The sequence below is a fragment of the Cryptotermes secundus genome, unplaced genomic scaffold, assembly GCF_002891405.2.
Source record: "Cryptotermes secundus unplaced genomic scaffold, Csec_1.0 scaffold834, whole genome shotgun sequence".
NCBI lineage: Eukaryota > Metazoa > Arthropoda > Insecta > Blattodea > Kalotermitidae > Cryptotermes > Cryptotermes secundus.
In genome coordinates this window covers 91,180-114,748 of record NW_019730112.1, presented here as the reverse complement: position 1 = coordinate 114,748, position 23,569 = coordinate 91,180, and the positions used below count along the sequence as shown (strand labels likewise).

Here is a 23,569-nt window from a genome sequence, read left to right as displayed (position 1 = left end):
ATAATTTTTGCTGTAACCGTCATCACCGTCATAATCATCACAATTTATGAATAGCATCATCGTACCAAGAGATAAAAATGGTCGTAAACACGGCTAGACGCCATCTGCTTGATTCTGAACCCCAATGTTCTCAAACGAAACTTCTTATTATTTTAACTCTTTGAAGAATAGAGATTATTATATGTACCACCTGCTTTAACATCAAAACATTCTGCATTGTGCCCGCAGAGTGTATTTGTGGGTTCCATGCGATTCTCACAATAAACAAAAACTGTTTCCCGAAATAACATTAACCGGTTGGTCTCTGTAGCGGAGATGTAATGTGTTTCCTGTGAGGTACGTACTGAATTCTTATATATAAAGTCTCTGCATTGTGTCCACACCGTGTATTTGTGTGTTCCATATGATTCTCACAATAAACAGCGACTGTTTCCCCAAACAGCATTAACTGGTTGGTCTCTGTAGCGGAGATATAATGTGTTTCCTGTGAGGTACGAACTGAATTCTTATATATAAAGTCTCTGCATTCTGCCCACACCGTGTATTTGTGTGTTCCATATGATTCTCACAATAAACAGCGACTGTTTCTCCGAACAGCATTAACCGGTTTGGCTGTGTAGCGGAGACGTAATGTGTTTCCTGTGAGGTACGAACTGAATACTTTATAAATATATGTAAATTTCCTTTATAATAATGCAGAGCATCTGATATTGTTACATCTGTAGTCATTGTTATCATTTGAATTTCGTGTTCTTCCATTTAGATATGTTTTTTGCCTAAAATAAAATAGATAATTTGTCACTTCTGCATAAAAGTCAAGAAAAAATATGACGTCCTGGAATTTTGAGCAGGAAACTCGTTCTGGTATGGTAGCTGAAAGAATTATTTTGAAACAAACCGGAAATGTCACTTAAATACAACTTTTTATATCAGTGTTATCTTTAAGTTAACCTTCGTTAGCCTAATGTAATTTTTTAGAACTGCGAGTCATGTTAGCTCAGGTGGTACAGTGATGGGTTACAAGATGAGCAGCTGAGGGTTCGAGGCAATACATTTCTTCACAGCGTCCAGGCTGGCACTTTGGCTCATGTAGCCTCCTGTGCAATTTGTAATGTTGGCTTCTTTGTGGGGTTAAGAGGGCCAGAGCTTGCATATGATCACCACCTCTGTCTAGTCCTGAAATCGAGAATTCGTACAGGTGTCGCTCCATGCGTTCATATTTTCGGCGGTAGATGAAGTTAGTGGTGAGCTTCAAGTCCCGGCCGTTTTACCCACGGAGAGAAAGTCCTCCGCTTTTATCGACAAGAGAGTGGGTTGTCGACGTGCAAACCTTCGCCTCCACCGGAAATCTGACCTCTGCTTCTCGATGAACTGAGGTTAAAACACCAGAACCTCCGTGTTCAGTGCCTAGCCTAGTCACTGTACTGACCGAGCTATTCCAATTCCCTATTCTGTAGAAGAAATGAATAAAACCACGAACCTCAGTAGTTTTATCTGACGGAAATTCTCTTCACGGAAATGGATAGAGCAGAGGAAACAAGAAAACAACGGAGCTGAAAGGAAGCAAGAAAGGGAATAAAGAAACTAAATAAAGAATCAAATCATGGCATTAGTATACTCACCGAAGGAAAGACGCCACATGGAAAACCGCGACATAGATGGGAGGATGCTATTATGGTGTATTTGCACAAAGCAGGAAGTGTGGAGTCAGTTTCTAGCGAATGGGTCTGAAACAACATTCGTTTCTAGGTAACGGCTCGGTAAACATGTTCCCACGGCAACGGATAGGCCTGCAACAATAGAGGTAGTGTTGGAAACGATGTTTTCTGCTCGGGCCGCGCAAAGGGGTTACAAGGAGCACAATTGAAGCTCGTCAGAGAGGGAATTTTGGGTCCTATACCTCAACGGTGACCCTGCAAGACGTAGAAGTCGACGGAAAGGGAAGTCTCGAATCTGAGACAGTAAAATGTGGTCATGAGTCCCACGCGACTGATAACCGAGAATAACTGCGCTGGCTAGTGTCCGGAGCAATTGTAAATGAAAGACTCATTCTCTCATGAGAGAGGGCGCCCCACATCCATAAACCCTCAGCTGTCTGACAGTAATAAAAATCTGGCCGTAAGCCCCAGATGGGTGCTTTATTCCAAGACAGACTGGCCGACTGACCGTCGGTCGTAACATAAGACTCAGGTGTGCGCCGAGAGACTCCCGTGTCGGAGAAGACAGAAGCGACCCTCCTGTGGCATGTGCCTCTTTGGCCGGTCACTGGTGTACTCGACGCGATTCAAACCCAGTAATTGCCGATTGTAACGTCCAGAATGGTCCTAAGGCCCTAGCCGATAAAAAGCAAAAATTGGGGTGACAATCTGTGAAGGAAAACCGGATACTAATATCGCGTCACTTCCTGTACAGTCCTCGCAAGTCTGCGATCATGTTTGTGGCGTGTCCAAGCTCCTTAATGGATGGCCCGCCCACTGATAGATTCTAAACCGATTGATCAGAGTGCGTTGATTAATTGGGCTGAGGAAGACACTCGCCTTCCGCTGATGTAACGGTAAGAACAAAAATGGCGCTCCCATATAGGAAAATGTACACAACAATTTTAAGAATTATTTCAGTGAATAGTTCATTTACTCTACGAATCAGTAAACGTCATGCGGTCACATTTTATGCTAAGATGCTTTCCTGAGAACCTCGCATAATTCAAGAGAAATTTTGAAACACACGAATCTTGCCGGTTTTTATAGGGGGGGAATTCCCATTTTTTTCTAAACTTGGCTCATGACGTGAGACTTTGTTAATACTTTCGTATCGTACTATTTCAGTTTCGCATAAAATGCAACCGCGCTATATAGGCAACCGTGAAAAGGTAAAGCTATCCCTGTAAGAGGCCGTTGAGGCCCGTAGGGTTGTGAGACGTCGAGGCTTCCAACATTTTCTAGACAGTCGGCTCACAGATGGCGGTGAGGTCAGCCTTACACGCCGGCCGGCCGTCCTTTGCCCCCAGGAAGATTCCTGGTTCTCATTTGTGTTAGAGGCTAAGTCGACCGCAGGGCCATACTGCGGCTGGAAGGATTAGGTCAATTGAAAAATCTAATGACTTCATCGGGAATCGAATCCGCGACCTTCCGGCTTGTATTATAGTGGCTCAACCAACTACGTTACCACGTACCCCTATCCTGGGCCAGATCAATCCAGTCTACACAACCTCATCATATCTCTCTAGGATTCATTTTTAATATTATCCATCCAAGTCTTGGTCTTCCTAGTGGTCTCTTTCCTTCTGGCTTTCCCACCAATGTTCTGTGTGCATTCCTCTTCGTCCCCATTCGTGCTACATGCCCTGTCCATCTCATCCTCCTTGACTTGATCATTTTAATTATACTTATAGAAGAGTACAAGTTATGAAGTCCCTTATTTTGCAGTTTCCTCCAATCTCCTGTCACTTCATCCCTCTTCGGTCCAAATATTGTCCTCAGCACCCTGTTCTCAGACATCCTCAGTCTATGTGCCTCCCTTAATGTCAGAGACCAGATGTCCGCCTAATGGTTGCTTAGTCACTCAAGAAATTTCCAGCATTTGATGGAACCCGAAGGTTCATTCCCGTGTTTGTAAAATCCCACACTGGTCTTCGTCATCAGCCAAATGAGCCCAGTTCACAAGTTCCCACCCCATTTCTGTAAGATCCTTTTTAATATTGTCCCATCTACTTTTGAGTGTCCATAATGGTCTCTGGCATTCAGAATTTCCTACCAGGACTCTGTATGCTCTTCTCTCTCATTCGTGTTACATACTCAGCCCATCTCATCATTTATTTGATCAGTCTAATAATATATGGCGAAAAAGTACAAATGATTAAGCTCCGCTTAATGTAGTTTTCTCCAGTCTTCTCTCACGTTCTCCCTTTTAGGTGCAAATATTCTCCTCAGCTCCCTGTTGCCTGTCATGTTCACTCTACATTCTTCCCTTCATGTGAGTTACCAAGTTCTACACCCATACGAAACTGCAATCAAATTATAGTTTTATATATTTTAATGTTCTAAGTTTTAGATATCAGACGAAAGGACAAAGTATTCTGAACTGAATGCAAATTTCCTTCACATAAATGAAATACATACAAAATACATGTTTATCAAGTGATTCAGTATTGTCACATACTGTATGAGTGATTATAGACGGGGTTTGGATTGCTGAATAGATTTATTGACCAATTACACGTCGTAACTACAAATAACTAACACTATCTGTATTTGCACAATTTACAGTTCACTAGGGCACACAGTCTGGAGTTTCGGTCTTCTTATAATATATCAGCACGGACCACGTAGAAAACACCCCGTTTCCAGTGTTGTTCCTAACTGTTGCATTATTAAGAATCTGCTTCCTAGCAACGGGAACTTGTTTACCGAGCCGTTGCCCAGAAACGGTCGCTGTTTACAGAGTCAGCACTTAGCAACGGATCTATAGGCTAAAGTATAATTATCCTTACATCTCGTTTCTTACTAGAAATGACCTCTATAGCTGATGGGCGTCATTAAATTGTCTAAAATGAACGAATTGTTTAGTGAAACCATTGATAAGTCATTAACATGCTGTGTGAAGTTTGTTGTCTTGAAGTTTTACATTAACATCTTTTTTGTTTTTCCTTTAGAAACAGCACCTGTCTCTGTGGTTACGATATTTTGTTTCACTTCTTAGAACTTATCGTCTTGACGCTTGTTTCCGTTTATATATCATGGTAAGCAATCTGTAACACGACGTTACACTTATTGTACTTTTAAATTATGGTGAGGATGGAATTAAAATATCTACGAAGCTTTCAAAGTTATCTCTCAGATGGGGTTGTGTAAATCGCTGTGTTACTTAGCTTTACATAACTTGCGAGTTTGTGGGATAGCTTGACGTAATTCCTCCAGCAATTCAACGTACTCCAATAATATTCAGAAACTGGACGGCTTCCATTAGTGTCTTCTGCTTCTCAATGCTAATTAGCCCTTTAAAGCTTGAAGAGACAGAGAGATAGAGAGAGTGAGGGAGAAGAGTCAGTAGAGAGGGGCGGGGTTCTAAGACACTAAAGGTTACGGAGAGAAACAGAAATTTTCCTGCTCTCAAGGCTCTCGGGCAGTTCCCGCCTGTCTTTCGGGAGAATGTTGGTTGGAAAATGGTGAAGCCTTGCGAAGTGAAGAAGGCAAAGAAATGGAAGAAGGAGGAGGAGGTAAAGACTTGGAAAATGAATAAGGTGAAACTATGAAAATTGAAGAAGGTAAAGTGACGGAAAGTGAAAAAGGTAATGCCAGTGAAAGCGAAGAAGGCAAGACGAGGATTTGATTTTGTCGTGAGCACAGGAAAGGATTTAAGCAGGGGCTTTACGGCATTCGATCGGAATTTTGACATTATCTTTGGGGGGGGGGGGCTGTGTGATGAAATTTTTATTTAACACTGGAATGGCTACATTAGGTCGAAAAATTTGATGTTAACAATGGGAGGGCTGCATGTGAAGCAGGAGGTGCAACGTGGAACTTGCGTACAAATTCAGCATTTGTCCTAGGGTCAAAAAATCACGGGAAACAGTGATCGGTTTAACCTGACATGGGATTATCCGGATGAATTTCGTGTAATTAATATTATAAGAATTCAGTCTTTACCTCACAAGGAACACGTTACGTCTCCGCTACAGAGCCCAACCGGTTAATGCTGTTTGGGGAAACAGTCGCTGTTTATTGTGAGAACCATATGGAACACATAAATACACTGCGTGGGCAGAATGCAGAGTTTAGTGTATTAAAGCAAGTGATACATATAAGTGGCCACTGTGTTTAAATGATTAATTAAAAATTGTCACTACCGAAAATTTCTGTAATGTGGCCTGTTACCATACTCGTGGTTTACTGCGCCGTATTTGCTTGACATCGGGGGTTCAAATCTGTTCTGAGTCACATATGACTAAATTTGTCCCTACGTCTAAGCATCAGGCAATTAAATGCGGGGGAAGGGGTTGAAAGTAGAACTCCATCATTGATGACGTCAGCAACAGATGAATGTGAGCTGTGATTGTCAAATTGTGGGTGCTTTAATTCAACGGAAGCGTAAGTTGGTACTTACGTGATTGAAGAGCAGGTCTGTTTCCGTTTTCAGGTGAGAAAGGAAGACACCTGCTCAGTTGGGCCCCTTAGAAAGAGCTAATCTCAATCAGTGATTAAGGGGGCCCCGGTAATTCTGCACATCACCATAGTATATGCAGGGACAATTTCGCCTTTCTTTTACCTATAATTTAGAAGTTGGAGTAGAGATTCTCACATGATCATGAAGATAACATCTCCTGGAATGTGACCCCGTTTAATTCGGTAGGAATTTACAAATGCTTAGGAGGAACCTACTGCCTCTGTCTTCAGGTCGCGGGGTAAGGCGAGGTTGTCTGCACGCTCGCCTTGCTCCGCGACTACCCGCGCTGCACTGAGAGCGTGGCGTGTCACGTGAGCCGGTGTGTCTGCGTCTCTGTTGCAGCAGCAGCACGACCGCTACGTCGGACCGGCCCACGACCCATCCCGCGACTTGTCTCCCAACTTGCCGATCCATTCGTGCGACCCCACGTCCATGGGCGACGTGGAGCCCAGGAACGGAAACACCAGCAACTGTAGCACCCCCAACAGCGGCTGTGCCCATCTCCACCGACCTCTGCCGCCATGCAACAACAACTGCGAGACCAGTTTGTGCAGGGCCCCGTTCGATGGGCCCCGGCAGCACCGCGGGGGGCCCAGCGGCTCCTTCAGCGACTGTGATGCCTTCACCCCTCCTCTGTTGCACCCTAAGCTGGAGCAGCACCCCAACCCGGGGACACCCTCTACACCTCCGACCTCGGCCGATGACGTGGTGGTGTGCGCGGGGTGTGCCCACCGGATCTCCGACAGGTTTTATCTGCTAGCGGTGGACAGACGCTGGCATGCGTCCTGTCTCCAGTGTTGCCAGTGCCGACAGACGCTGGACGGGGAGACGAAATGTTACGCGAGGGAGGGCAACATCTACTGCAAGAAGGACTACTACAGGTAGGACATTCTGTAGCGCCTTGTTGCCATGGTAACATCTTGTTCTCAAGTTGCTCTGTAAGTGAATCCTAACAAGCGTCTGAAGCCCCTGTTCCGTTTAATAATGAGCTGTGTGAGAAAGGAAATTTCCGTGAAATGCTTTGAGCGCGACTCCCACTACCGCCATACGCCTCGTGATCACTGCTGTGTAGGGTGATGCACGGTATATACTCCATGCACTGCAAGAACGAGCTTGCGTCACCGTCAGTCAGTGACGTATACCGTTACGTCTTCATAATCTACTGTCTTCAACATAATTCCGGTGTTCATATGTCAGTGGGAAATCCAGACATATTTGTACAGGACTTTTGTTTCCGTAAGGTTGTTTATACTGAGCGACGTACCCCAGTATAAGGACTTTTGAATTTACTCCCACGAAGGGCAAGATGTTGCAGAAGAATACAAGAAGTTCTGGGAAGTACTGTTCACCTACTTTCCTTAGATACGACATGGACCTCATAGAAAACGACAACTAACAATTCTTCCCTGCCGCGAGAACGTGTTTACAGAGCCGTTACTTAGCAACGATAAGGGGATGCACAGACAGAACCACAGATTTTCCTATACGATACAGACCGCATAAAAATGACGCGTCCAATAGTTCTTATATTTTTGCGTGTATTCATTGCCGCGGGAAAGCGTTTAGTGAGCCGTTGCCTAGCAACAGTAGGGAACTGGTATTATAGATGGAAGGGATTTATGAAGTATACGCCGTTGAGGTGGTCCTTGGTGTCATGATATATACAGTATATACCGAGTTTTATAATGATTTGTTCAGGCAATCGAACGTTGATAGGGCTGATACACAGATAGCAAGGTGATATCATGAGCCTAGTTGTATTTTTCAAAACAGGGAAAGAGATTAAAAAAGAAGAGAAAAGTAAGGGAGAATCAGTGAAGGAGCAGAGAGACGAGGTTGGGGATTACAACGAGAAGGAGATTGAAGAGGGTTAAGGGGGAAGGAGAAGAGACGTAAAGAGAAAGAATAAGAATTCTAAGGCGCTGTCAGTAGCTCAGATGATGTGCCGTGGCAAAGTAGGTTGATTGGGGAATGAGGAATTGGGAAGGATTTGCCTAGAGAAGCAGGAAAACTACGGAAAGCTGGTCTCCTGGCCAAGATTCGAATCCACCATCTCCCGAAAGCAAATCTAGAGCGTTACTTTTAGACCACCCTGTTGGGTGAGAAGACGTGAGAAGGTGGAGAGGATGAAGTGAGGTGTTTACAGGGATAGTAGTTCAGACTGTGGTCTTCTAGGTGAATACCGACGTTTCGGAGGAACATCCTGCCTCCATTTTCAGGAATCAGATATAAATATTCTGAGGTTGTGGCAGCTCCTAGCTTTGTAAGACAATACCAATGTTTCGAGGGACATGCTGCCTCCATTTTCAGGGTTTAAGGTAAAGGCAGCACCTTCCTCCAGATCTCATCTTATGTATGACTGTATGATGTCACACCCAAAAAGTTCGGAATCTGAGGAAGATAAAATTATATTTTTTTGGCGTCGACTCCATGTCACGCTCTTGAGGAAAGTGCTCCGCGTATAGACTGACGCCTTGTAAAGTGCTCTCCACAGAGAAGGACGCCTTGTAAAGTGCTCTCCGGAGAGATGGACGTCTTTTAGGGTGCACTACGGAGAGACCGACGCCTTGTAGAGTGCACTGCACAGAGACCGACGCCTTGTGGAGTGCACTGCGGAGAGACTGATGCCTTGTGGAGTGCACTGCGGAGAGACTGATGCCTTGTGGAGTGCACTGCACAGAGACCGACGCCTTGTAGAGTGCATTACGGAGAGACTGACGCCTTGTAGAGTGCACTGCGGGGAGACCGACGCCTTGCTGAAGACTGAACAAGGTACTGAGACTGCCAAACGGGCAGATTGCATCGTGTGTGGCATCTCACGACCAGCTCGGGCAGCCACGTCTTCGTTCGTCCATTAGCCATCAGTGCGCGTTGTTGCCGATACTATCGCTACCCTGCAAACATAATAATTTGATTTGATTCTGAATTATTGTTTGCGACAGTTTGCTACGGTTGAGGGGACATAATCTGCTTACGGCTGGTTCGGGTGAAAGGTTCACAATAGGCGTGCAGTCAATAGGTTCTGCCCGAGCACAGGGATGCATTCACGTCTATCTTGATGTCATGACTGTGAAGATATCTGATGAACTCTATTGTCAACCCTAACTTGAAGACATCCGGCCTTGTAGACCCCTCGACTTAGTCTGGATAGCTCAGTAGGTATAGTGACGGAAAGATTTTTCTCTTCACATCATCCATACCGGCTCTGGGGCCTACCGTGCCTCCTGTCCAACGGATACCACGGGTGTAGCGGCCTGGACGTGTAGCTGATAACTCACCTCCATCTAGTGCCGAGGTCGAGAATGGTGGAGCTATACCTCCACTCCCCCATATGTATTTATGGCATAGCGCTGAAGTAATTAGAACTTTACCTTTTACCTGGCAGCGTCGGTAAACAACCAAATTATTACTAGTAAGCCAGGGACGTGAACTAAACTCGCACCCCCATGTAGTGGTGATGTTAGGAATATGTGGAGATTACAGCCAGTCCACCCATACGCCTTTATGGCGTGCCGCTCGGAATGAAGACAATGCGCTGTCACTGCAGTTGGTTCTGCTTTGATGGGCGAGTCTAACGTGATCGTGTGAACAGTGACATGAAGTCTCGTGGAGGGCGTGCAGGGGCGGGGGGAGGGGGGGAGATGCGCACGGAACTCACGAAATGCCCACGGCATATTCCTGGCCACTTATTTTACGGTTATAAACAAAACTTTCGTAATGATAGATAGTTGGTGTAGGGCAATGTTGAAATGACTCTGGTTCTACCAACTGGTGATTTACTGCTCATGCGCACTCCACGGCTGATGTAGCAAAGCAAACTTCTGGGAGTGGCCGATATTTATAGGTTATGTTGGTACCCGCCGTATCAGTTACGCAGGCTTTTAGGGGTCGAATTTGCTATTTTGTAGCTTACTTGACGACGCTGTCAGTAGCTAAGCTATATAGCGTCGAGTGTGCCATAGCTTGGGCGGTTAGTCGATGGCTTTGCCACCGCCGCGGACTGGGTTCAATCCCTGATCAGGTTATGTGGGATTTTTGATGGACGCAATGGCACAGGCAGGTTTTTTTTTCGAGTACTTCTGTTTCCCCTGCCAATTCTCGTTCCACCAGTGCTCCACACTCATCATCTGTCATCCGGGGCTGGTACAATAGAGCAATTAGCGGCCGGCGTACCAAGTGAATTCAGTTTCACCCGCAACCCAAGACATTAAACTGAAGAGATTAATGCATCTGTAATGGCAGTTATCTGGTAACGTAACCACGCTCATTAATCGTATTATCATCGATTCTATATAGTCTTAATAGTGATAGCGTCAGCTTTACGCCCCGGCCGCGCTTCACCCTCCCGACCAAAGAGCCCATGTTACTAATTGGATAGGAGGCTGGAGGAGACAAATTTTTTGCCCCCACCTGCTGCGAATCGAACCCTGGTAGTCCAGCCCACAGCCCATCGCTATTCATATCGCCTCCAGTATGGGGAGCACATTAAAAGTTTATTTTCTGAGACATTTTCATCGTATGGGTGACTAAAGACGAGGTTCGTATCGGTAATTAGATTTATTAATATCCTACAGGTCGAAACTACAATTAATTATTACACTATCGCTGCTTTGCACAATTTACAATCAGTCCACCCTAATCTCTTCAGTCTGTTATTTTTTATTGCTAGTGGGATGGGACTAAGTCCCTTGTACTGCGGCCACTTCTGGCCTATTGTACCAGCCCCAGATGATAGGTGAGGGTGATTGTGGAGCAACTGGTGGAATGAAGATTGGCAGGGGAGACCGAAGAACTCGGAGAAAACCTGCCGCAGCGCCACTTTGTCCATCACAAATTCCACTTGACCAGACCCGGGACCGAACCCGGGCCGCCGCGGTGGGAAGCCAGCGACTAACCGCTTGAGCTATGGCGCGGCCTAATCTCTTCAGTCTATTTGCACTAGTCTACACGGGAACTATAACAGTCTCACTGAATCACGTACTCCAAATATTACACATAAATGAAATCTCCTATCACACGTTAAGTCTTCACAGACCGACTTCTAGTTCTTCAACTACGAACTTCCCGTGGCTATCTCCTCGCTTGCTTGTTCGCGTGCTCCTGCCTCTACTGGTACACGGAACTCGTAACTGCCCTGAAGGAATTCTGTCACTCTTACTTAACAAGCCGCGGAACGGACATGAATCTACAGTAAAGACATCACATGATCGCTATCCAGCCAGTCTATTGGCGCGTCGGTCGGATCTACAGAAAACACGGCTTCATCTGTTATTGCGTGTTGGGACGTATTGACAGTTGTTGCCTGACAACGCGCTGATCAAATCCTTTTACAATATTGTCATATGTAGCATAGTCTACGTATCTCAAATGATGATGATAAAGAAATACATGTAGAATTTTGGTGAGAGAGCTATACCGAATACCTAGATTTAGTTTGGAGGATAACATTAAAATGGATCGTAGAGAAATAGGATGTGGTGGTTTGGACTTGGTTGAACTGGCTCAGGATAGGAACCAATGGAGGGCTCTTGTGAACATGACATTGAACCATGGGGGTTCCATAAAATTTGGAGGAAATTATTGAGTACCTGAGCAACCGGCGGCTTCTCAAAAACGGCTCAGCTTCATGGAGCTAGTTAATATAATGAAAGTTGTCTCGACCTAGTCTCACCCAGCAGAGACAAAAGTTAATTAGATACTTTAGGGTTCTGACGATGGTGTATAACAGAGATACTGGGTTTTCGGACTTTGTCCATCGTCCTGATTCTCTGTGTAAGCAGTATATTTTGTGTAAAATATTGCGAGAAATATATGGGACTGGAACATTATATCCATTAAATTATTTCTTTTCTTTGATAAATGGAAAAATGACCGCCGTTACTTGGTTCCAGTAGTGGAACACCATGGCCCATCTCACGGAACACGAAGTGTTCTGGCAGGGCATTGAGTGGCGCCCACTACGACTTTCAATTAAATCTCATTTCTATCACCGATAACAGGTGGCAGTGCGATCTGGAGCACTCGCCGTCCTTCCCGCTTCTTGACGTGATGTACACGTCACAGTTGTTGCACATACTACACAAATACATGCATTTTGTAATGCTAAACAACCCACAACGAGACTGCAAGCGTATGCACGCTTATGCCAGCACACCAGAATTATAAATCGTTGATGTCACATTAATTTACACGAACCTCTGTCATTAGCTGGCATGTATGCTCATTCACAGTCTACAGAGCAGATATATAACAAAAACAAAAAATCTTTTTAGTGGACGCTACTGCAAAGCTGAAAGAAAAAAGAAGCGGGGGCATCTGTCCGACATTCACGAAGATAAATTCGAATTTTATAAATAAAAGGCACTGAGCTGATGTTGGATGCGCGCCGCCATCATTCAGATGTTTCTTTTTGTGTCTCTTATTGCTCGTCTGAGGTCTCTGCTATTCACTGATCTTCGGCTGTCTTCAGTATGCAACAATTGAAGATTGGCATCTCAATTTGAGTATCCCCTGGGATAAAACGCAGTGTAGCCCGTTTAAATTCAACCAACGTTTTCTGTCATCCTGCTGGTTTCTTGCTTGGCTTATTATTAGATCCTGAAGATGGAAGCGAAACGTTCGTCCGAAATATTTGTTCACTTTCAGCGGACTATACGGAATCATATCTTAGAAAACAGGACTCTTATTAGTTGCTAGTTCGAGGGTAATTGTTTATTGTGTTAATTGTTTTTATTCGCGTTTCTAGAAACGAGCGTGAGCAGATGTGACCTCTCGCTTGGTGGCAACAAATAACGGGGCAGTGTGTGCAGCTGTTTTGTAGGAAGGAGGGGTTGTGCATTTTAAATACCTGCTATAGCGCATGCGCGCCCTGCTGTTCCCGTCTCAGTGAGTGGACTCGACAAATCCCACTGCGCACTCCGTTGAGAGTGGCCACGTCTATGAATACGGACTGTACATTGAGGTGTGAGAACCCGCGGAACTCGAGTAGTGCACAGTGGAGAACATCTGTGGGTTTCACAGTTCTGCTAGTAGTGTTGCCTGACTGTAAGGAGCAGAGTTCTTCATGAGGAGGTGCCAGGCTCTCAGCTGATCAGCAAATTGCCTACCTTTTTTGGAACCTGAAGGAGAGAAAGTTTTTCGGGGGAAAGGAAGGGTCAGAGGACAAAATAGAGAGAGAAATAGAAGACGGAGTGAAGGAAGCGGAACGAGAAAGAAAGATACAACGAGAAGAAGAGATACAGGAAGTATGAAGGAAATAGATGGAGGAAGAAATAATGGAATGAGAAAGTGAAAGGGCACAAAATGCGAAGTAAGTGCGAGGAGAGAACGAGAGAATAAGAAACAACGGGACGAAGGACATGAAGTAAGAAAGAAGGAGAGGTGGGGACAAAGAGAATAGATTATGGATAAAGCAGAGAGACTGAAATACGAAGAAAATATGAGAGATGACGAAAATGATGAAAGATAAAAGAGAAAGAAGAAAGTGGAAAAGTCGGTAAAGAAGAACAAAGTACGAAATAAATGCAGACAGAGAACGGAGAGTGATGGAGGGAGAACAAAAGGAAGAAGAGACAAAGTGAGATGGAGGAAGGAAGGAAAGAAAAATAACTGAGTTAGAGGCCTGAGAATGAGGAAGAAGAAGGGACATAACATGACTAAAGGAGACAGGAATGAAGGAAGAGACAAGAAGAACGATAAGAAATAGAGACTGAAGAAAAAGCACAAGAAGTAAATGAAGTGGCTGACCGAACTGACGAGGAAACAAGAAAATGAAAGTCTTCTGTTTATTAGATCCAGAATAATATTGTTCTGCGAGCCGTCGTTGCCGATTGGTGCGCCTAATAACGACAGATCAGTTTCGTCGCGGACCACACTCTGAGAACCACTCATTAAGTTGAAAGCGAACGTAACACATCACGAGCGGTGGAAGAGATAATGATAGGACACGTCGTTCAGACGTCATGACGGGTGTTGGTACGCATGCGTATATGTCAAGAGCTATTCCTCGCACGCTAACCATCAATATGTTTCCCTTGTATCGTGCAAAGTCGATTGAAGTGTTAATCTTTGCACCCTGGACAGGCCTGGGTGCCATATGCTGCCTTCAGCAGGCCGGTCCGCCACAAGCATTCCCCAGAAAAACATATTTAATCTGGATGCTAACTGAATTAACTCATTGAGAAGCAAAGAGATGTTCAGTCATACAAGAAATTCCTCGCATTTGATGGAACATGAAGGTTCATTACAATGTCAACAGAAGCCCTGCACGGGTCTTTATCTTTAGTCAGATGAATCCAGTCCACACCCGTATCATATCCACTTTAATATTATCCTCCCATATACGTCTAAGTCTTCCAGCTACTCTCCTCAAGGTTTTCCTACCCTAACTTCTACGCACTCTTACTCTCTCCAATGCATGCTACATACCCAGCTCGTCTCATTATGGTTTGGTTATCAGTACAAGTTATGAAGGTCCTCATTATGCAGTTTCCTCTGTCCTGTTACATCCCTTTTCGGCCGAAATATTCTCAGCACCGTGTTCTGGAACACCCTCAGTATATGTTCCTCCCTTAATGTCAGAGACCAAGTTTAGCACCTATGCAGAACCACAGACAAAATTATAATTTTCTACATATATTTTAATGTTTATGTTCTTAGCGAGCGAGAAGACAGATGGTTCTGAATCGAATTAGCCGAATTCAGCCGGCTCTTAATCACCTTCTGAATCAGGATTTTGATGCATTACGTGTTACCAGGTTCTCGTGACTGAGTCTCGCTCCATTTTTAGATAATCTGTTACCACGGAGCTGTTTCTGTGCTGTGTGGTCTGCAGTCTGATGGCATTGCTGACATTTGCAGCATTTTAATCAAATGTCCGGATAGCTCAGTCAATATAGTGACTACACTACGGACTCAACGACCGGGAAATTGGGGTTCGATTTCAGGCATGAACAGAAAGTTTCGTCTTTTCCTCGACCCTCGGGCTGCGTCTGGTTGCACCCTACGTCTTATCGATGAGCTCAATCGATGGAGCTAGAGCTGTTCCCGTCTCCAGGCGGAAACTACTCAGTTGGGCTGAGTCCATAGAGCTAGAGCTGTCTTCGTCTCTAGGTGGAACCTGCTCAGTTGGGCTGAGGCCATAGAGCTAGAGCTGTCTCCGTCTCCAGGTGGAAACTACTCAGTTAGGCTGAGTCCATAGAGCTAGAGCTGTCTCCGTCTCCAGGTGGAAACTACTCAGTTAGGCTGAGTCCATAGAGCTAGAGCTGTCTCCGTCTCCAGGTGGAAACTACTCAGTTGGACTGAGTCCATAGAGCTACAGCTGTCTCCGTCTCTAGGTGGAACCTGCTCAGTTGGGCTGAGTCCGTAGAGCTAGAGCTGTCTCCATCTCCAGGTGAAAACTACTCAGTTGGGCTTAGTCCATACAGCTAATGCTGTCTCCGTCTCCAGGTGGAACCTACTCAGTTGGATCCAATCGATAGAGCTACAGCTGTCTCCGTCTCCAGGTGGAAACTACTCAGTTGGGCTGAGTACATAGAGCTAATGCTGTCTCCATCTCCAGGTGAAAACTACTCAGTTGGGCTTAGTCCATAGTGCTAATGCTGTCTCCGTCTCCAGGTGGAACCTACTCAGTTGGGCCCAATCGATAGAGCTAAACGGAGACAGAATCGAGTTTCCGAAACATAGGTTTTAAATAAAAACAGGGCGGATAATGTCCAGAAACAATAATTGTATTAATTTACCATCGTCGCAGGCTTTATATATTACATACTTTCCTGTCCATTATTCACTGCACAGCTCTGTTTTGTTTGTAGTCTCCACCTACTGTTTGAGCCTGAAGTGGGGAAAAAAAGTTCCTCGGAAACGTCGGGCTTTCTCCGAACTACACGACGTTATATCCCAGAAGACCGAACTCTTTACTCGTATGTAGAGTGTTCATTATTGTTTCCCGAATTTAAACCAAATTGGAATGATTCGATTTGAGTTGCTAAGCGATTCTGTAAGCAGCAGCCGTTGCTAGGTAACGCCCGCAACATACACGCAACAAGAGAACGGGGTTATGCAACCCGATTCTAAAGAACGGCTCGCTAAACACGTTCCCGCGGAACAGAACAAGCGCGCAACAATAGAAGAACGGTGTTTTCGGTGTTGTCGACGCCGAGTAGTAATCTTTAAGACAGTGAAGCAGGTAATACCAAGAGTTTCGTTATCAAGCATAACATGACATGTTATATAGTCTTATTCAAAGTATGGATCCATGTTAAAAGAAGTCCGGCACCTAAGCAAAAAGAATACTCCTGATGATGACCCAATAAGGGCCGAAACATACCGTTTTTTAAGATTTTCGTGTAGATAATCTATATTTGTATATTTTTATAAGAAGTTTTGTCGACAGATATAGGAAATACACAACGAAATGGAGAGATTTCTTTTGGGTGAATTTGTGTGACGGTTGACCTTAAGATTTAAAATAAATTGCATGTCCAACTCCTAACTTCACGGCATTGCAGAGTGTGTTATCTGCAGTGATGGCTGCAAAAAGCAGAGAAGAGCAGTGCAGTGGCCAATCTTGCACGCGACTTAATGCGAGCTTTCTGACGCGTCAGTCACGGCACAGCGGAGGTGGTTCCGAAACCAAACACCACGTCATCGTGTTTTGGTGGGGGTAATTATCATCATCAAATTGAGATGTAGTGAAACGTAGAACTTCGCGCCATATTTGAGGTACATTTTTCCCCCCCCCCCTCTTTTTTTTGTTATTAACTTCGAAATTATTCTGAAAGGCTAAACGAGGACTAACCAGTGTTGGTATTGTGAAAGTACGAATTCCGGGGCCCAATCATAATCCACTTACATAATCAAATTTAGATCCCAAATTCCCTCGCCAGCAGCGGCGAAATGTCATCGCTGTGGCGGGGGTAACGCGTTAAGTCAGGGGTTAGGAAAATCGTGGCTCCCTGGTTGCTTGTGGCAGACCTTTAAGCACTGCCGTCGAAAATTCTGGTGAAAGCAGTGACGTTATGACTTTTAAGTCCTCGGTTCGAATCCAGTTCGGGTCACCAACTAGACTTGACGACCCCCTTAAGTTCTGATGTCGAAGGAATTGGTTGAAATAGTGATTCTTGTGACTTAAAGTGCTCGGTTCATGTCCAGTTCTGGACACGACTGTTATGACAGCGTTTTCGTGATTGCTGTCAACCCGACCAGGCAGGAAAGGGCCTGCACTACTCGTTATGACTAGGTTACGAGTTCTGTTACCGGACATCCGGCGTTCGATTTCCGTCGCGAGCAGAGAAATTCTCCTGATCAACATGTCTGGTACAGGTATGAGCCCCAGTTAGGTCCACTTTGATTGGGTACCAGGGGCTCTTTTCTCGAAATAAAGCGGCCCAGGCGTGAAGTTCAACACTCACCTCCATCTAGTGCCGAGCTTAAAAATGCGTGGAGCTATAACTCCACTCCCCCAAACCTCTTAATGAGGTGGTGCTTAATTGAACACAAACAACAATTTCATATGTAACATCACCAGGCAAGGGTCTACATGATCATAATCACCATCCCTTGTTTGGTGACAAGCTAGACCATGTGGGATTTGTGGGGAACGAAGTGGCACTGGCGTTTCCCTTGCAAATTCTCATTACACCGACTACTCCATATGCATAATCATACTGTCGTCCTACGCCATATTGACTCGATACTGACAGTGTCGTTAAATAACCAACAAAAAATCATCATCCTGAACTCTGTGAATTCCAAGGTTACCATTTCTCCGTCGTCGTTCGGGTCATTGCACTTCTCTTTTTATCTTAGGTCGATAACGGAATGCCAACTGTGGGAGGCTCTCTCCATTCGTTTGTTTCAAATGAACTTTCCAATGTTGGTACCCTTGCCTGCTGTCAGAATTAGGTGGATATTGCGGTATTAATTTGTATCTTAAAAATGAGATTTGGATTCATCTGGCTGATGATAGGGCCTAGCTGGGAGCTGTTGCGAAACTATAGTTGAAACTTCGTGTTCTACAAAAGGTAGATNCCAACATATCAGTGTGTTATACACCATCGTCAGAATCATATAGTAAAAGGTAGATGAATTTCTTAACTGGGCAATCTACTGTCAGCTTTCTGAGTGTGACTCTGTTTCATGGCGTTAGTTAGTCATTTCACCGGCGTGCCTTCGTAAGGTAATTGTAGATTAGTGACTGAGATACAGTGCGTTTATTTAGACCTGGCCACTCTCATCGGAATGCGCAGTGGATCTGGTCACTGAGACAAGGAGTGCGGGCGCGCATGCGTTATAGCAGAGCCATAGTTACAGTGCGTCACACTGCAACCAATATCGCGCCACTCAGAGGTGAGGCCTAAAGGTGCAGCCTATATCACATTTGGCTTGAACAGTAGGCTTTAGGCTGTATTACATGATATGAGACGGTCTGTGCTTAGCGTTAATTCGCTACAGCTGTTGTTTATACAGGTAAAAGGTAAAGTTGTCCCTCTGTTTAAATAATTAAGCACTACACCATGAAGGCGTATGGGGAGTGGATGTATAGATCCATATTTTCTTGATCTCGGCAGAAGTTGGAGGTGAATGATCAGTTTCACGCCCCGGCCGCTTTACCGCCGGGTAAAGAGCCCCCGGTATCCATTGGATAGGAGGCTGGGTGGGCCCTAGAGCCGGTCTGGACGACTTGGAGAAGAGAAAATTCTTAAACTTACCGGGACTCGAACTTCGACCCCATTTATACGCCAGTAATGTCCAGACAGCTGTTTTCCCACCCCTTGAGCATAAGGAAAATGAAACTAGAAGAACATGACGATGCCATGTTTTGGTTTAATGACAAGTTTATTATCACCGCGGCGTGATGATTCCAACCGCTCACTTTACAATGCAGCAGGAGGGATGTGCTTTGTTGCTCGTGGCCCTGTCCCTGTGTGCAACACGGTTTCATACAAGCTTTATTTAGAAAGTATTCTATTGTTACTCTTGGCTGTATTAAATTTATTTATATATACGTCTAATAAATATATTTGGATGTTACTGTATGTCTGGAACATCTTTATGAGTGCGTTATCACCAGAGGGCAACCCAGGTTATTACGTCCGCATGCGCTGTGAACCCAACTCGCTATACCGGAGATCCCGTTGAACACGCAGGGACTTTTTCCTCTGTAAGGTTAGCTACTGAGTGTGTGACTTATCGTCAAGGATGTTTTATACGAATGGTAATCATTCTTACCATATGGCACTTTCTCTGGGCCAAAACATTTGCGGTTGAGCTGCGTGATATGAGAGGTAAATTTGTCCCTGTGTTTAACTAAGCACTACTCCAGGAAAGCGTATGGGGGAGTGGCTGTATAGATCCACATTTTCTTGACCTCGGCATTACCTGTAGGTGAGTTGTCAGCTTCACCCCCCCCCACCACTACCCCCGGGGAAGAGCCTCCATTATCAATTCGATAGGTTGGGTGGACCCCAGAGCTGGTCTAGACTACGTGGAGAAGAGAGAATTCTTGACCCTACCTTGACTCGAACTCCGACCCCTCGGTCGACGAGCCCGTAGCCAGTCGCTATACCGACTCCGACAGTCCAGTTCATGTAGAAATTATCCGCCCTTTGTGTGACCCGAAGATTTATTACCGTGTTAGTGAAACCCACTGGACATCATACTCGTAATCTCTGCTAGTCCCATCCGTTCCGTTTGAAGTCCTGTTTCCTTGACGTCCCTTTTTATTGTCCCATGTTTTCCCAGTGGACTCCTCCGCGCATTTCACGTCATTTACTACTATTACTACGAGAGCATGACACGTCAAAGATGACGGCGATAGTAAATTTTTCTTCGTTCTCTTTATCTTCTTCCCTCCTTTCGCTTTATTATTTTCCGCACTATTTTTTCTACTTTTTCGTCCCTGTGTCCCAGCATTGGCGCTGCAGTTGAACGGGAATTGCTTATTATATACACTAGATTATTGTTATTATTATTATTATTATTATTATTATTATTATTATTATTAAGTCTTTGACCTGTTAAGTTGTTTTTTCTTTCCAGTTCATGCCTGCTTCTTTATAAAATAAGTTAATTTATGTGTTGCACATGCAAGTATGTTCTCAGCCACAGGTCTTAGTTCTGAAGTTCCAAGAAAGTGTATATATATAAAAAAATATGTTGCATAAGGTCACACCATGTTTACATGTGTAGTTCTAATTGCTGCAGCAGATAGCGCTCTTATGCAGCCGGACGTGGAGTCAGGCAACTGCATTTAACATGCTCAGTAAACGGAAAGAAGAAAAAATCTGGATATCTGTTACTAAAATCGACACAAGGGTATTAACATACTGTCGGTTTGCGATGAGGACGGTTTAATATACAGGGTGATTCGTTTCGGTAAGGATGAAATTAAAACATCTGCAGAATATGAACTGTTAATTTTTGTTGTTTAATATTTGGTATTCCCACTCAGGGCATGGATGTTTAGTTTGTCTGTGTGTGCGTTTTTCTGTGTTTGTGTACAGGTAGAGGCCTTGCGACGAGCTGATCACCGCCCAAGGAGTCCTACCGAATGTGTAAGATCTAGAAAAACCGAAGTGAACGGAGAAGTTAATGGAGGTAGGCCTCGCCCACTGGGGCTGTAGTGCCAATTTAAAAAATATATATTTGGTTAACTAGCTTAAACAGGCGGATCACAGTGGCCGCGACTTCGCCCGCACGAACACTGCAGTCTTTGGTTCGAATCTCACTCGAGGCATGGATGACTGTGTGCGTTTACTCCGTGTTTGTGTTAGGTATCGGCCTTGCGACGGGTTGATAACCCGTACAAGGAGTGCTACCGACTGTGTATAGGATTACGAAACTGAAAAAGTGGCCAAGTTCCAAAGGGCAGCAGAGCCATATATATAGTAAGCAGATGGCCTCAAAGTGAGGCCCTCACTTTCCTCCCTCTCGCTGCAACGATAAATTTTATAATGGAAGGCCAATTTTTCCACTTCTCATTCGGTGTCTTTGTTGTGATATATTTGAAACCGTGATGATGTTAGCCTACGTTGTGTTCATCTTTCCACTGACGTGAAATCTCGCTTCATCTGTAAACAGCTTTCTGTTCAATAGCTTAGCGCCCAACTCATTCCGTCACACATCATGCATGCATGCAAAAGGAAGTGACACTTTGCTCACTGCTCTGAATTTGGTGCCATATTTCGATATCCCGTATATTGTAGGCCGCGCATAACGAACTCCGGCACACAACAGAATAACGATATACCACTTATTGCTTTTATTTTACAGATATGGCGTGTTACATGTTTCCATATTAAATCGGATCACCCTGTATATATATTTTTACAGAGCACAGCATAGTAGTAGTACACGCAGTTTCATGCTTGTTGTTCTTGTATCATCTGTAGGCGTGATACAAATCAGTTGCTTTAAGACCCATTCAGGGAGCCGGGATAGCGCAGTCGGTATAGCGACTGGCTACGGGCTGGGCGACCAAGGGGCCAGGAGTTCCAGTCCCGGTAGGGTCAAAATTTTTCTCTTCTGCACGTCGTCCAGACCGGCTCTGGAGCCCATCCAGCCTCCTTTACAATGGGTACCGAGGGTAAAACGGCCGGGGTGTGAAGCTGACCACTTACCAACTAGTGCCGAGGTCAAGAAAATGTGGCTGTATACATCCACTCCCCCATACGCCTTCATGGCATAGTGCATAATTAGTTAACCACAGGGACAACTTTTCAGACGCATTCAACTATCATCACTGCAGCGAGACGACAATACTCTCACACAGACCTAACCCACTTTATTACAGTCACACTGCGTTAGGCAATGAACTCAGTCGCTGCAGTGACTAGGCTGAGGGCTGGATGGTCTGGGAATCAGGGTTCCATCCCCAGCAGGTTCCATATAGGCTGCGGAGCCCACCTAGATACGGTCCCTTGAAGGGGAGTAAAGCGGCCGTTACTCGAAGCTGACCATTAAATTCCATTTAGTTCGAGGTTTAAATGCGTTGAGATATACTTCCACTCCTCCAGACGTCCTCACGGATGGTGCTTAATTAAGCACAGGGACAACTTAACTTTATGTTTCATGAAGCCATGTTTTCAGCGTGACGTAAAATTCGGTGTGTCGCTTGAAGGGAAGACCGCAGAGTAGGGTTGTTCTAGAATAGAGCCCTGAGGGCAGAATTTGTACGTAAACTGGAGGTAGCAACCAGGAAATTCATTGGTCGACCCGCGCCTGCGTCAAGGTCTTCGTCCCTCTCTTGATCCATGTGGACTCTCACGTCTTCGGACGTCTGCATTTTTAGCCTAGTTCCCTAATTTTGAGAGAAATGAGGCTTATGAGATAACCTTGCTGTCTGTGTGTCTGTGAATCCCCCCAAAATCATCACCTTCTGATTGCCTGACCCAATCTTTTTGAAACTTGGTATGTATATCATGTCCCCTGAGCTCATCAGTCTGTATATCGTCACTAGGCCGTATAGAAACTTTATCGCGGAAACGAAGAGATGCAACAGTAGAAGAATTGTTGGACACTTCGTTTTCTATGCCGTCCGTGTCGTATTGAAGGAAAGCACATGATTAATTCTTCCCAGCACCTTTTGTTATCTTGATATTTTTACTTTTTATGTCCTCCACACTTCTTCAAGGTGCTCTTCAGTGTCCCTCTTTCCTCTTTCCTCTTTCGTATACCCCCCATCTCCCCCCCCCCCCCGCTCTCTCTCTCTCTCTCTATATATATATATTCTTTCTAGTATCTCACACAACTATGCTATCAGCGTTTGAAACGGTTAGGGGGTCGCAATATCACAAGAGTTCGAACCCATTCCCCACTGCACAGAATTAGCATACCGTAAGTTTCGCGTGCGCTTTGGATTCCTGTGCTTTACTATTACGAAATCTCATATTGTTATTTCATACATCATTATTTGAAATGGCCTCTTTATTGCATCTGAGAATAGAGACAATTTAAAAAGATCTTGTTCCTTACGTTGAATTCTCAATGCCGTGTGATGTAAGGGTTTATGTGGGGAAGTCAGAGTGCGTGTTATGGCAGCACTTGAAGATGTTGCCACTTGCGTGATCTAAGTTAGGTGACACCGAGGACAGGCAGCTTGTTTGTGGCTACAGCTCTTCCCTCCCGTAAGCACGCCTTGTGGCGAGCATCACGCGACGAAAGCAATCCTGTAATTACTGCAAGTAACATCTAGGTTTCTAGAATTGCTTTATGGTATCTTCACTTCCTGCGGTGATACTCTGTCCTCATGCAACCATTTTTACTTTCTCTAACCTTCGTGAAATTTTCCGTAAGAAAGACAAATTAAGTTTTGTATTACACGGATTATCGTGTGTTCCCAAGACTGCAGTGCCCACGCATGTCAACATCACTGCAACCAGCGCTCCGTGTGGTAGCGTTCCCATAC

At 44.9% G+C, this 23,569-nt stretch overlaps 1 protein-coding gene across 2 annotated transcripts in view; it reads left to right on the top strand.

The window, feature by feature from the left end:
- Positions 1-23,569, top strand: part of LOC111866232 (protein apterous) — a 155,154-nt gene that overhangs the window by 50,363 nt on the left and 81,222 nt on the right. Inside the window, exon 2 of one of the 2 annotated variants that reach the window (XM_023854992.2) lies at positions 6,508-7,043. In XM_023854992.2, the coding sequence (XP_023710760.1) occupies positions 6,508-7,043 (536 nt within the window). Of the gene's footprint in view, positions 1-6,504; positions 7,044-23,569 lie in introns of both variants that reach the window. The other variant, XM_023854991.2, reaches the window with a different exon arrangement.